Source organism: Prionailurus viverrinus, chromosome B1, assembly GCF_022837055.1.
Source record: "Prionailurus viverrinus isolate Anna chromosome B1, UM_Priviv_1.0, whole genome shotgun sequence".
Taxonomy (NCBI): Eukaryota; Metazoa; Chordata; class Mammalia; order Carnivora; family Felidae; genus Prionailurus; species Prionailurus viverrinus.
The window spans coordinates 52901559-52917050 of NC_062564.1; the positions used below are offsets into that span (position 1 = coordinate 52901559).

The following is a 15492-nucleotide window of genomic DNA, read 5'->3' on the forward strand; positions in this document are numbered from 1 at the left end:
GTTTTCTTATTATAGTGAGAAAAAAATAGCCAAAAGTATACTTAAGAACATTCATAAGAAAATACACTTTCTTCTGCAAAGAAGTGTATCAAGGATGTTTGTTGAATCACTGTAATAGTGCAAATTGAGGGGAAAAACAACCTTCAGGAGGAAAACGGATAAAGAAATTCTTGTTCTTCAGTAGGGGAATGGTAAAAGAAACTGATAAAGGAATATTATGCAGGTGTTAAACAGATTGTGTCCTCAAAAAAATTAAAAACAGAATTACCATATGACCCAGCAATCCCACTTCTGGGTGTATATCCAAAAAAGAATTGAAAGCAGAGTCTTGAACAGATGCTTGTACCCTCATGTCCACAGCAGCAGTATTCATAAGAGCCAAATGTGAATGTAACCCAAGGGTCCATGGATGGATAAGTAAAATGTGGTCTGTCCACACAAGGGAATATTATCCAGCCTTTAAAAGGAAGTAAATTCTGACACATAGTACCAGATGGATGAACCTTGAAGTCATTATGCTAAGTGAAAGAAGCCAGTCACAAAAGGACAAATCTTGTACGATTCTACTCATATGAGGTACCCAGAGCTGTCAAACTCATAGAGACAGAAAGTAGAATGGAGGCTGCCGTGGACCAAGGGGAGGGGGAAATGGGAAGTTAGTGTTTAACGGGTACAGAGTGTTAGTTTTGCAAGATGAGAAGTGTTCTGGACGTGGATGGTGGTGATGACCGCACAACAATGTGAATATACTTAACGCAACTGGAAATGGTTAAGATGGTAAATTTTATGTTATGTGTATTTTACCATGATTGTTTTAAAACAAGTACTGAGGTTGGTGGGGATAAACATGAGGGCTGTATTTTTCTGAAGTCAGGATGGGCTTCAAGTGGGCCAAAGTGTGGGGCTGGGTGCTGGAGGGAGGAGAGGCTACTTCCCTCCAAAGGTGGGAACACTGACCTCTCAGTTGACTAGAAGGCAGGTTCAAGTTCATGTAATCTGATACCCTTCTCTCTTAACCATTCCATGTTTAATCTCTCAAGTGGCAATTGCTTTCCTTCAGTATTTCAGGGATGGCCTTTATTAGTCCCATACAGGAGAAAAGCATGGACCAGGAACTAAAAGATTTGGGTTGGCCTGGCCTAAGAGAAACCAGCTGTGAGGAGGGCACATGTTTAAAAATACCAGATAGATGACCCAGCAAGCCTGCTCCCCAGACACTTATTTAGGCATCTGTGAACGGTTCAGGAGCATGATGCTTGACAGTCACTGCTTGTTTATGAGAAGTCAGTGCCGTAAAAGTGTTCCCGATGGATAGTTTATCTCAGGACCTGGCCTCAGGGCCATCTCCCCAACATAATCTCTGGTTGCTCCCCACCACCCATGGAAACACTACGATTTGCTCCAACCAGACTCAGTGCAGTGCAGAGCTGCTCTATTTAGAGTGACTTCACATCTCAATTCACTGAGCTGCACCAGTTTCTGCCTATTTTCTTGGCATAATTATTAATAGCACCCCGTTTTCACTTTCACAGTGTCCTGATACTGCTGATAAACTAAAGGCTTTTGCACATACTGCTCCTGCTGCCTGAAATGCCTGCCTCTTGTCTACTCGACAGCCTCCCACAACTTAGGCATCACCTCCTCAGCGAAGCCTTCCTTGATGTGGTCATGTGCCTCTTCCCCTCCTCCCGGGCCGAGGACAGAGCTTAGTGTTTCTTTTCTGTTCCCCCACATCATCTATGAGTCTGGTTGTTTCCTACTTGTCTGTCTTTCCCAGTAAACTGTGAAGCTCTGGAAGAAAGGAATGGTGTCTTTAAGCTTCCATTTCTCCAGAGCTAGTATAGTACACAGCATATAGTACAGTATGCTAGTATATTTGAACAGCATTGGTTTCTTTCTCAGCAGGAGCTCCAGGGGCTGATTCACTTAGTCCCAGCCCTAAGGTTTGTAGAGGAATTGCTTAGATGTTGCCTTCTCATAGTGTGAGTGCGTGTTTAAATAAGGTAGCAGATCACGTGCAAGTAGAAAACCATATATATTGATTTGTAACTCTCTAGGTCCCCAGGCCTCTTGCAATGCGGAAAGAGGGGATTCAAACCAGAAAACGGAAGCCCAAGAACCCTAATAAATCTAAGACACCAGCAGGTGAGTAAAAGCATTGTGTGTAATTATATTAAGAACTCAGTGGCCCTTGGAATATGTAAAAATCATGTATTCTTAGTGCGTCAGCTCAGGCTACCAAGGCATACTGATAGCATTGTCCATCCCAGCTATTCAGTTTAGTCCCTGCGGCTGTTTCCAATTTTCCACTTTCTCTCCAGCTGCTTTAGGGGAGGGGTGCTTTTCCCGTATGCTCCTCCCCTCCCCAGTCTCCATCCTCTCTCCGCCTGCAAAAGGGGTTCCCTACCTTTCAGGGCTTCTTGCTCCCCAAGTTCAGTTCTTCGTGTTGCGTACCTGCTGAATCCTGTGGTTCAGGTTGTGCAGATTGTTGTGTTAATCTCCCAATCAGTTTTCTGGGTGTGTAGGATGGTTTAGTGTTGGTCTGGCTGTATTTCATGGACGCGAGACACACAAAAAGCGTCATCCCAGCTATTCAGGAGAGAATGATAACCCAGTGAAAAGTAACATCACCACGCAAAATTTTGGGAGCTTTTGAAGCAGGCTCAAATCAAGTTGCACAATTCTTTCCAGTTGCAAAGGCTGCACTGGGCCAGCTGGACCAGTTGTGGGCCAGAGAGAAAAAGAACATTACTGGTCCCTCCATCTTTGGTACTGCGGCCACTCAAGAACTCAGCTCCATTATGTTCTCTTTGAGATAACAGGGATCTAGGAGGACAGGATTCCATTAATTTCAATCCACAAATTGATTTGTAAGCCAAAGTATAGTTAACATCACGTAGTACTTAGCATTCTAGAAAGCTGCTCTACAGTTAGTATCTCCCTGGTCCTTAAAGACCCCCTTGAGACCAATTATCTGCATTTTACTAATGAGCAAACTGGGGCTCAGAGAAGGCAGTGACTTAACCGGAGTCATACAGCTGTGAGTGGATAGACTTGGACTTAAAACCCAGGTTTTTCCACTTCAAGCTCCATATCCTGTCCAGTATGCCACTTTGCCTTTTCAGTTTCTAGATTAAGAATGAGGACTACTTATGCTCCTATTAAGAGCATTCCCTCTTCAGTACTGCTACCAAATCAAAGATTTCACTGGGAAATGCTGCAGTTGCAGAAAAAATAAATCGGCTGATCCAGTGCAAAGTTTATCTTCTAATCTAAGGCATGAAAAACAGATAAATTTTCCTTGTCCACTACTGAGAACATGACCCAAGTCCTCCTTTCCCAGATTCAACCATGGCTTACCCCTTCTGGCAGTATATCTGATTAGGTATTTTATTTTAGATCTTATTTATTATTACATCTTATTTTCTGTGTCTCATGCCAGTGGTCTTCAGCCTTTCTCCCTGTGTCCACACTGTTTTAGAAGCACAGCACATTCCCCTAGGTAACTTCACCTCTTTACATGTTGCAGTGATAGAGCAAGCATTTGGTTCAGGTGAGCAGGGCCCCCCTATCCAAAATTCCCAGTGTAGGGAGCTAGATTGGGCAGCAAAACCTAATCTGAACAGACTCAGGCTATTTATAGTCTTTATTTATCCCATGTGTGAATATTCACATGTTTTGCTGTAGAACAATTAATGTGCTTAGTTACGGAGTATTGTCTCAGACTCCGCTGGGAGTATTCTATAATATACAGTATTAAAATCCCAAAACTTCTGAGTCCTGAAACATGTAGTCTCAAGGGTTTGAATAAGGGGTGGTGAGCCCGTTGCTTAAATTCTGATATTTTCAGTTGTCCCGTTTTGAGAATTGTCGCCCTGCCCTGATGAAGGGCCCTGCTTCATTCCCCAGCAAATAGAAATAAAGCTGTTAGCACAGACCTACCCTAGCTGTCTCAAAGGACTACCATCCATTCGCCCCTGTCCCTGGTCTAGGTGTCCTGACTCTGCCTTATTTTAGGTCCCTCGGGTAGTGAGAGCCTTCCTCCTGTCACCAGTGCTTCCAGCAACTCCAGCAACGCAGCCACCAGCAGCAGCGAAGAGATGCGCCCCATCAAGACAGAGCCCGGGCTATCGGCCTACCATGGGCACAGCAGCTCCATGGCCCAGGTACGTCCCTGGGTGGGGAGATAGGGCTGCCTGTGCGATAGTACACCTCAGACCACCAGGTGGCTGGGTCAGCGCTGGAACACGCGCTTCAGCAGGGCCCCAGCAGGTGGCAGCAGGAGCCGCCTGGTGCCTTTGGGGTCCCACCTGAGGCCCTATAGGGGCTATCTGCACAAGGGTCTATTTCAGCACATCTGATCACATTACAGTGATTTGGACGTACAACTACAACAGACAGATGATTAGCAGCTTCTCTGTGCCAGGACCTTCAGAGACCAGGAGTGGGGAGGGACACATTATGGCACAGCCACAACCTGAATCAGACTGCATGCTTTGGGGGAGGGAGGTACAACTGTAGAAGGTTCTAGGAGGTGGCGCATGGGCTTTCTGAGCAAGTCTGTCTCCTAAGTGAGAGGTGGTGTGACCTTCTCTTTGAAGTTTGGGAAGGGATGGAAGAGGACCCTCCTGGCGTGGGCAGAGGTGTGGAAACTGTGGGGAGGGCAGGGTGGGTGGGCAGGGGGTTGGTGAGGAGGTCACAGGCAGGCTGCCATTTAATGAGGGTCGGCCACAGGTCCAGCTTCACGTGTGTCCAGAAGATGAGTCTGGTCCTGTCCTTTCCCTCTTCCAAATATGATGGCATTCCTACTCCCCAACCCCTTCCCTCTTTGGTTCCCCTATTTGGGATTAGGGAAGTTCTGAGCTTGGTTACAGTTTCTAAGCAGTAACCAAGCTTGGTTACCGTTAACTCTGATCTGTCGTCTGCATGCACTTGAGGGAGTCTGTGTCCTAAAGAGCCTTTTACTGTCAGGGTAAAGAACCCGGGTCCCATAGGACCAGGAGAGCCAGGAACCTCTTCTGGGCACGGATAAGATTGGCGTGGATCTGGATCACCTCTTCTGACGGTGATAAGATTGTGGAAGATGTCTCATGTAACTATGCGAGCCATCTGAGAAACCAGAATATCTACAAACCTCTACTGGGTCACAGTGCTCAGAAGCTGGTGAATCACACAGACCCTTTGGGTCCCACAGCACAGGGGTTAGGAAAAACAGAGAGAAATGTTGCTTGGTGTCTTGTCCTGCCCTTGTCCTAGGGCTCTCTCCCCTCATCCCTTTCCTGGGGTGGGAGCCAGCTGGGGGACATCTGTGTACCAGGGCTCCCCTCTCCAGCCCGGACCTCCCCTCCTGAGCCCTCAGGAGTGATTCTGTTGAGCTCATCTTGCGCTTTTTGTTTTCAGACGTTCTCAGTCAGTGCGATGTCTGGCCACGGGCCCTCCATCCACCCAGTCCTCTCGGCCCTGAAGCTCTCCCCACAAGGCTACGCATCTTCTGTCAGCCAGTCACCGCAGGCCAGCTCCAAGCAGGACCCTTGGAACAGCCTGGCCTTGGCTGACAGTCATGGGGACATAATCACTGCATAATGTCACCTCCTTCCCTCCTCAGATTTCGGCACAGACTTGGGACTTGGAGGACAGCAGAGATGAGGCTCTGGGCTCCCAGGGGCCAGCCTGCTCTGTTGGGGAATAACTCCAGAAGAACAACCGGGAAGAAACTTGAAGTTGACAATTTGGCTTAGGGGAAGTGGGTATTGGATTTTATCGGATGTCTTTTCAAGGGTAGGCAACTGGAAAGAACCCAGACTCTGATCTGGAAGAACCCACCCTTCACTACAAGCACATTTAAGTCCCTTGTGTGGAGTAAGAGACTTCTTTCTTATTTTCCGCCCTACCCCTCCCCTACAAGAGACGAGATATCTTTCTCCTCTGCCTTTCCACCACCATGACCTAAGATGGTGGCTTTTCCATGGTGTTCCTAGCACCGGGGCTCTGAGGGTGGGTGAAGGCTCTGGGACCCCTGGTCCAGCCTGAATTTGGATGCGACAAGCCCCTCCGGGCAGCTGCTGCCCTTGTCCAGCACTCCCCCTTCAGGTTTGGCATACTCCTGCTTTCCTCAATACCGAATCTTGGCTCCTGAAACGTTGCGTATAGCGCCCATGCTACTGAGGGCTTCGTGGGGGAGATGGAGGAGAGGCCCACTTCACCCACTGCCACGTGTGGCTTGGGCAAAATTGCAACTTGGAACTTCGCCTCCCCCAAGTTCCTTTCCCTGACCCAAGGCTCAAGCCTCCGCTCCTTCTCCTCACCCCCAAAGCCTCTGAAAATAAAAATCCCTTCCACTGCTGAGTGATTCAGCTCTGCCTTCAGCTTGAACATGTCTCTCCCTCCACAAAACAAGAGCTTGGCAGCTTAGCCACACAGCAGCCTCCCCCACGCCTGTCCCCCCAAATCCTTCATCCACCCCTTCACACACAGGTGGGTCCCAAGTAAGTACAAAAAAGGTTCTGCTGCTAAAGCGAGTTTGACAAACACTCACCTAAGACTTGAGATCCTTCAGAAGAGCGTGTCTGGTGGACACCAGCCCCGGGGGTGGGCAGGGGGTTTCCGTGAATTCTTGTGCTTGGATCTCGTGGATGACCCTCTTGTTCTGCGGAGCTGTGTCTCTTGTTCAGACAGCAGGCCGAGTTCATCCAAGGGATGCGGAGCCCCTGCACCTACCTACATCCTTTCCCCAGAAGACATCTTCTGTCCAGGAGGCAAAAAGCTAGAGATCTTGCAACATACGTTCAAAGCAAACAAACACAACATGACAAAAACTTAATGGAAAGACAACAACCGATAAGAGAAGACACTGAGGGTGGGCCTTGAGGGAGTGTCTGGCCCTTGTATTGTCCTGGAATTGGCCTTCTTCTCCTCTTCATATTGCCGTTTCTGCCCGAGATGCTGGAGCTCCTCGCAAAGACTTCTCCTTCCTCGTCCTCATCGTCAACAGACCTGTAGCTGACTGTGGCCTTACCACATCTTCCCCCCAGATCCCCAGCTCCCAACCCCCAAATCCTACTGGCTGTAGCAGAGAATATTTTTAAACCAAGATTCTGTTTTAATCATCATTACGTTGCTTTCTTCCATGAAGGCCACCCTCATATACCTTCCCTGACCCACAAACCTGTTAACATTGTCTTAAGGTGAAATGGCTGTAAAATCAGTATTTAACTAATAAATTTATCTGTACTCCTCTTTTCCTTCTCCTCCCTCAGAAGTCATTACTGGGAGGTTCGATGCTGCCCTTTGCCAGGCAATCTTGAGCCACGGAGGCCCCTTCGCCGATCTGCTCACAGGCCGCATAAAATCGTTTTCTCCCTTCAGTCATTTATGGCAGTTGGCCAAGACTTCCTCTGTATGTGATGGTGGCTAGTGAAAAGAACACTCATCCCAGCCCTGCTACTGACTAGTTTGCGACTTTGACAGGTAACCTCTAGGCTTTGGTTTCCCAAGAGAGGGTTGGGCCAACCAGCCCTCAATAATTAAAGTTCCTATGGCCCAACAGTTGTTGCCCAATGAAGGGAGCCATTTCTAGGGCTTTCCTCGGGGCCAGCAGGGGCTGGGGCATGGAGCAGAGTGCAGGGCAGTGGTCTGTCCAGCCCACCTGGTTTAAGACATATCCTGGGGGGTCAACCTGAGTTGTTCTTGCCATCTTCCACTTCTCCTTTATGGTTTGATCCAAGCAAGCTTCTAGAGAGGAGAGGAAATCTTCTCCTTTTTCCATTTGTCTTCACCATCTTCAGCTACAGAATTGCTTCATTGCTTCATCTTAAAAGCGGGGTGGGAGTGGGGGCAGTGGTCCTGAGGCCACCCTCTGACGCAGCACCTGTGGAATGGGACCCAGACAAGCAAACCTGCCCGCATTCAGAACTGTTCATGGTGCCTTCTGCCTTCTCTCAACTGGCTTATGCCAAGCCCACTGGGCAACTGGTGGCCTTTGACCTTTCACAGCACCCCTGTTATTTTTGAGCAGGTAAGAAAAAAATGGAAACAACCATTATTTTACATAAAATCAGAAAAAGCTCTGAAATTTGCTAAGGAATAGCCAAACCTATTAAATGTAGCTACCATTCAGAAAGACAAGGAGCAGATAACTAACAATTAAGAGTAACAAAAGAGATTCAAAACCATAAATAAAACCTACCAGGATTTATGCTGGGAAGCACATGTTTTCTGACGATGAAGTCTCTGTTGAAGACATTTGCCACTTCTCTTTAGGAATGGCTTTCAGAACAGAATTATATACAACACCAGATCAACCTCATTCCTTGTATAGTCATAACTTGGGCTTCATCCTAGTTGGTATAATCAAGCTAGATTCAGCCTCCTTGCTCACTGGACTTGGTTGCTTCCCCAACCAAGGAGGTCAGGTTATTACCAATCAGGATATTCTAAAGGATGCAATTCCCAGAGGGTCGGAAAGTGGCTGGTGTGGAAGGATTGGGGTGGGTGGGGGGCGGGGGGTTGGTCACTAGCAATGATGGTGTCATTAGAATAAGTGTCTGGCCTGGTGTGGTGAGTGAAGCAACAATGCATGTGTCCAGGTTACAAAATCCTTCACATTCCCCTAGAGTCTCACCTCTTGCTATGGCAAAACAGTCTTGTAATTTTTAATTATTTTTTATGTTATTATTTTTTAAGTGTATTTATTTTGAGAGAGAGTGTGTATGCACGTGAATGGAGGATGGGCAGAGAGAGAGGAAGCAAGAGAGAGAATCCCAAGCAGGCTCCACACTGCCAGCTAAGAGCCCTACATGGGGCTCAATCCCATGACTCTGGGATCACAACCTGAGCCGAAATCAAGGGTTAAATGTTTGACCCACTGAGCCACCCAGGGGGCCTTATGATAAAACCTTTTGAAGCACAGTTTAAATTAATGGTGGGAGAGCATTAATCCTTAATATTTGACTTAAAAAAATTTTTTTTTGAGAGAGAGTGTGAGCAAGGGTAGAGGGAGAGAGAGAATCTCAAGCAAGCTCCATGCTCAGCACAGAGCCTGATGTGGGGCTCAGTCTCACGCCCCTGAGATCATGACCTGAGCCAACATCAAGAGTTGAACGTTTAACCGCCTGAGCCACCCAGGCGCTCCCTTAATATTTGACTTTTGAATTCCTTTAGGGGAATGATTGGTAGCACATTTATCTGTGATTATACTTGAATTCAGTTGACAATAGTGAGAATACATTTATAGTCCCTGAACATGCACCTAATGGAGCTGGGGTAGAGGTTATTTGGATGAGCCTCCTACCCCTCGAGCCCCCAGAACTTGACATACATGAATACCAACTGCATGAGAAATAGCCATTTGGAAAGCTGTTTTTGGAGTGGAGGTGACTGTTTTTTGGCTTTTTAATCATTTTCTGACATTGGAGGCTAATCTTCAGATTGTATCCTTGGCTTGCTTGAAGCTAGACCACCAAAATGCCATGTCATAACACAGGTTTAAGTCATCCCATCACCAAGGATCAGCCTCAGAGCTTCAGGGTTTAGCCTGGGAAGTGGAATCAGTCTTGTCCAGCTCTCCCTGCCTCCTGGGCACTTGCTTTCATTTCACTCTTGGCCTCCTGGAGAGTGCTGGCCCGAGTGTGATTCTTATCTCCCCTCCAGTGGCTGTGGCATGGCATTTGCAAACAGACTAGTCTGTAACAAGGAGAACTAAATAATCCAAGCAAAGGTGACATTAAAACAGACCTGGTTTTTCAAAGTCAGTTTTCTTTTGGTCTGTGTGTTGCTTGTTCACTCTTCTGGCTGAAGCCTGGGAGATTTACAGAGGTGATCGATAGCTGTGTTATGGGTTACCAGGAACAGAGGAATCCGAAAAAGCCTGCAAGGCACCCACAGCTCCTGGGCCCAGGCTGTAGAAGTGATTGCAGGCTCCAACTGGGGAGGTCTTCAGATGGATGCGAACAGGGAGCTTTTCCTCCTGAGTGAAGGGTGATAAATGAGATGTCCCCCCACCCCCGACCCCTGCACTCTGCACATGACTCCCATCACGCACGCTCCAACCCCTCCCTGCTCTCTGGTGATTGTCTTCTCTTGTACAGCTGTGGTCGCCCTGGTTCACCTGAGAAACAAAGATGTGACTTCCTCCACCCTGGGTTTAGAAGAGGTTTTTTTAAACAGATGCACCTGCTCTTCTCATCACTGAGCAGTGGAGGTTTCTAAGCAGTGAATTTCTGATTGCAAGTGGTTCAGAAGCAGCTCAGTAATAGTAAACAGTACTAGTGGATAACTCTAGTAGACCCCTCTTACAATGACTTGTCTCTTGTGCTGCCTCTTTAAGATGGATTTGCTCAAATGAAATGGATTGTAATTAGAGATGTGAAAACACTTAGATTCGCCATTCCTCCCTTGTTCTTTTCCTTAGAACGCAAATAAAAAATCGAAAATATCTGTTATTCCTAGGGTTCTTGATAACCTGAGATGTTTGAGTTGGGGCATAGATGTAGTAAGAAAAGACTGACATAAGAGAATTCTAAACAGGTGTACAAGCAGGATTCTCTGCCAAAGTGATAGGCAATGCCGTTTCGTATGCTTTTCATCCTAAAGGCTTTTCATTGCTGTATTATTCCAAGCACCCCCCAGCACTGCTGTAGTGATGGGGGTTAGAAACACTTTTAGGAATCCACCTGTTTTCTCCCTGTCTCTCTGACATCCTTGACAGTAGCTTCATGGTGTAGCTCACCTTGCAGATTTCCTCAATGTGGCTTCTAGCCTTACCACAGCCGAGTCCCCTTTACCCCGCCCCACCCCTGCGTTAATTCGCATGTTTTGAAATTGTTCTATTTACATAATAATCTAGGCCTTTCCTCGTTTTTCATAGATCAAAAACACAACCATGTGTAAATTACACCTCTATTTTAAAAAGAACAAAAACATAACTGCCAATCTCTGCTACCAAGTACCAGATAGTTGATACACTGAAGTGACTGAGTTCCCACTCAAGGCAGATTTTTAGTCTGCTTTACAGTCTTGGTAAAGCAATTAGGAGGATGGTTACCTTGGGACTTTCTGACTATTTAAAAATTACTTGTGGGTTCCTATTGGGTGAATTTCAGGGTCTCTAGAAGGGGGCCGCTGGCATATACACACTCCTGGAATGGATTCTGTGTCCATCTCCATTCATGCTTCTGCTTCCTCAAAAAAAGGGAGAGGGCCAGAAAGAGTTAAAAATGGAAGTTTTTTTTTTTTAAGTTTATTTATTCTGAGAGCACACACACGTGAGTGGAGGGAAGGACAGAGAGAGAGGGAGAGAGAGACAATCCCAAGCAGGCTCCTCACTGTCCGTGCAGGAGCTCAATCCCACAACCTTGGAGAGAGAGTCCACTGGAAAGAGTAAAAAATGGAATTTGGGGCACCTGGGTGGCTCAGTCGGTGGAGCATCCGACTTCGGCTTACGTCATGATCTCATGGTTTGTGGGTTCGAGCCCCTCATCGGGCTCTGTGCTGACAGCTCGGAGCCTGGAGCCTACTTCGGATTCTGTGTCTCCCTCTCTCTCTCTGCCTCTTTCCTGCTCGCTCTCTCTCTCTCAAAAATAAACATAAAAAACTAAAAAAAAAAAAAGGAATTTGAGGGTTCAGAAATTATAGTCCAGGTCTGGCCATCGTCTGGCTGCACGAGTTGGGGCAATTCACCAAACTGCTCTCCACCTCAGCATCTTTATCTGTAAAATGTTTTGGATCCAGCAGATCTTTAAGGCTCCTCTGAGTTCTAAGTAGTTGTGACAGCTGCCATAATCTGAAATTATCCGTGCCACGTCTGGTATCATACAAGGAGTGCACGCTACCTTTCCTGTTTGGTACTCCGTTGTGTTGTGAGGATGATCAGAAAAGGACAGAAAAATTATTCCCCAGAGACCCACTGAATTAGATCTACCGTCCAGGACTTCGGACCAACAGCTCTGAAACTACAAGAAAGTGGCTCACCTCTTTCTCAGTCTTACATACTCTTGTCAGTACAGATGAAACCTCAGGGCCTGGAGTCTAGAGACTCCAGACTGATGTTCTTCGAATGGAAACCCATACCTTTTTTGTGTTCTAAGTAATGCACTTAAAAAAAAAAGTTTCAGAAGCCATACATCCAGCAAGTATTGTCTCACAAAGTACCCACCTTGGAAACTACTTATTTTAATGCTGCAGCCATTGCAGAAATATATGTTGGAATTCCCTTTAGACACTCTCCAGAATCTGCTCATGTCAACCTAAGAGAACCAGGCTTATTGCTCATTGCTTCCTAGCCACATTCAGTGTGGGGCCCCAAATAGAATTATATCACCTGACCAAATTTTGTCACCAGTCCTTTCTAACTACCTCTTTAAAGGATAGGAATTTGTCATCAAATGAAGAGCTATTGAGGAATGTTCTATAGACTCGGAAAGCTACTCCCAGCAAAGAAAGCAGGTGAAATGGACATTTTCGGGTCTTCTATGGATGCCACACTGCAGAGGAAAGCATGCTACGCGCTAATTCTGGTCTGAGGTTTCCAGAAGAACATTACTTACTTAGAATGTTACTTATTTAGAACATTCTAAGTAAGTATTCTGAAAATATAATAAAAGCCAGGTCTACTTGCCCAGAAAGGTACCCACGCCCTGAGATTTTACCCGCTATTCATCATTTTAGGGGTTTCACGGACTCTGGAAACTTCTCCATATAACCCAGGTTAAGAACTCCTGCTCTCAGGCTCTGGTTTGGTCCAGTGCTGCAAGGCCAGGTCAGCTCCATCTAGGGTGTCCTGGCACTTGGTAGGACACTTTGGCTCAGAGTAAACCTTCCTATTTAGCTATGAAGTCAAGCAATCTATCAATCCCAGGGGCCCTGGTGCTGCTCTAGACTCCCAGGAGGCCCTGCAGCCTAAAATCCAGCTGTTTGCACAAGGACAGGGCCGAGGAATTCCGGGTAGTTCAACCTTACAGGATGGTATGGGTCTGGAGTTGTGGGAATACGATGGGGTTACAGGACACAAGCTGCTAAGGATTTGGGGAAGTTAACGTTGCTAAGGTTTCCGATAGCAGGCCTCAACATTAAGATCCGCTCAACATTTAATCATTCAAAGAATATTTATTATTGAGTGCCTACCAACTGCCAACCACTGTTCGACCAGGAGAGTCGAACAGAAAGAAAACTGAACCCTGCTAGGAACAAAGGATAGATACCTGGATTGAGAGACCATGCCTGATTCATTTACAGATCGTGAGGGGTCTCAGAGATCATCTGGTCCAAACCCTCTGGTCTCCCGCCATTGTTGAGGGAACCTGCCCAAAGCCATGGAGCTGACCTGGAGCCACACTTAGCACCTAACCTCAAGGAAGGCTCGGAAATTGGCATAAAAGTACCATCCTTGCAGTTAATGCACTCACCATATGGGGGCACCAGCATCCTCCTACTCTCTTGTGGCCACCGGAATATAAAAAAGCCTGATTTTCAAGCAATCTGGGGTCAGCCCAGAACTTCTACTGAAAAAAGTGCCTACTGCTTATTGAGCATTTCTGCACGTAGGACGCCGCTAGTAGCTTTATATCTCTACATAAAACATGTCTATATCCTCACAGTCATGTTTTGAACACCAGGAAGATACTGCCCATGGATTTTAAGTAACTTACTGTAGGTCACAGAATGAATATGCCTCCAGGCATATTCTGAACCTTCTCAGGGTGGTTCAGAATCCCATACTCTTTCACTGGCAGTTTGATTCCTCACCAGATCCTTCTGCTTTTCTCCTTCATGTCCTTTCTTGCTATCTTTGAGGTGGCTGTATTCTAACTGATTTTCTAACTGATTTTAACTATATTCTAACTATTCTATTCTATATTCTAACTGATTGTATTCTAACTGATTTTCATGTGCACTGTAACTTTAATGCTGTTGGAGAAATCAGGGCCACAAAGGAAGAGGGAGGAATTGGCTCGATGGCCCTTAGAAAGCTAGGTGCTGAGGCCCAGGCTCCTGTGAGCTTTGGGGTTGCCCCCAATACAGGAGACAAATAATAATAACTAAACATATGGAGCCGGGCCCAGTGCTCAGAGATGTAGGGAAATCGTCTCAATAAATCCCACAGTATCCCAGGGAGGTAGGCATTTCATTTCATTCCATAGATGAAGAAACTGAGACACAGAAAGGTAAATTACTCGCCCAAGCTCTGCCCACTGAGTGGTGAGATCTGGACCCAGGTAGTCAGTTACAGAAATAGTGTTCTTTGCTGCTATTCTACAGAGCTGCACTTCTAGGAGTTTGTCCTTCCCCAGCCTTACTCTCTTGGAATGATGGTTACATACCCTTGCACAGCGCTTTACAGTTCATGAGTGTTTTGCATCTAATATCTCATTTAATCATTCAAAGAATATTTATTATTGAGTGCCTACCAACTGCCAACCACTACGTTCTAAGTCCTTGGTACCCCAAGTGTGGTCCCTGGACCAGCAGGAGGGAGCTGCTGGAAAGGCAGTCTTGGGCCCTGCTAGAAACCAGAGTCAGAATCTTGTAAACAAGATTCTCAGGTGATTCATAGGCATATTAAAGTTTGAGAAACCCTGTCCATAATAAAGCCATATATATCTCACTTAAATTATAAAGATTCAAAGACTATTGTGACTTGCTTATCTTCCCGTAGCTAATAACAAGGCAATATAATGTAAAGAGCTTACAACAGTATCTCACATATAGTATCCGCTCAACAAATAGCTATTATAAATGATAGTCAAGCTGTGAAACATTTCGTTTTTTTTTTTTTTTTTATGTTTATTTACTTTCGAGAGAGTGCAAGTGAGGGATGGACAGAGGATCCAAAGCAGGCTCTGCACTGAGAGCAGTGAGCCCGATGTGGGGCTTGAACTCATGAACCGTGAAATCGTGACCTGATACAAAGCTCAACTGACTGAGTCAGCCAGGTGCTCCTGGTTTCTTAACTCTATAGCCCTTTGGCCTCAGCAGAGCCTTCTTAGGCACCATTCATTCCAAGAGCTGAGGCAATGATTGCGTTCTGTCTTCCTTCCTAACTCAGCCAGAGTCTAGAGAATGGGGATTTAGGGGCTCCAGAAGCTACTGTTTGTCCAGATCCTACAGCAGGGGGCATCCTGATGGTGAGGCTGTTCTCCAGAAGAGGCCAGATATACAAAGAGGGAGACTAGAAGGTTCTCAGGGGATCCCAGTTTCCAACCTGGAAATTCAGCACCTGTAAACCTCATCCCGTCTCCAGGGTCCCTCCATGCTGAGGAACTTCAGTATCCCAAGCCTCCCTAGCTCTCCTCTCCTCACTTCCTGCCCCATCCCCTTTAGTAGAAGGCCACCTGTTCCGTTCCCTCTCAGTCAGAAAGACACCATCTGGTAAGGGACTGGCCCTGTCTCCTGTGCTGGCCAAGTCCTCAGGATCCTCTCGGCCAGGGTCTATGGTGCCTGCTATCCTGGATAGTTTCCAGAACACCTGCTCTGGCTCTTCCCCAAACTTCCCTGCTG

General features: G+C 46.5%; 1 protein-coding gene across 3 annotated transcripts in view; it reads left to right on the top strand.

Moving 5' to 3' along the window:
- GATA4 (GATA binding protein 4) overlaps positions 1 to 7222 on the top strand; it is an 80277-nt gene extending 73055 nt beyond the window's left edge. For all 3 annotated transcript variants that reach the window (XM_047854720.1, XM_047854719.1, XM_047854721.1), the window contains exons 5-7: positions 2058 to 2145; positions 4018 to 4166; positions 5401 to 7222. In XM_047854720.1, the coding sequence (XP_047710676.1) occupies positions 2058 to 2145; positions 4018 to 4166; positions 5401 to 5583 (420 nt within the window). In that variant the 3' untranslated portion in view covers positions 5584 to 7222. The remainder of the gene's footprint in view (positions 1 to 2057; positions 2146 to 4017; positions 4167 to 5400) is intronic.
- The last annotated feature ends 8270 nt before the right edge of the window (positions 7223 to 15492 follow it).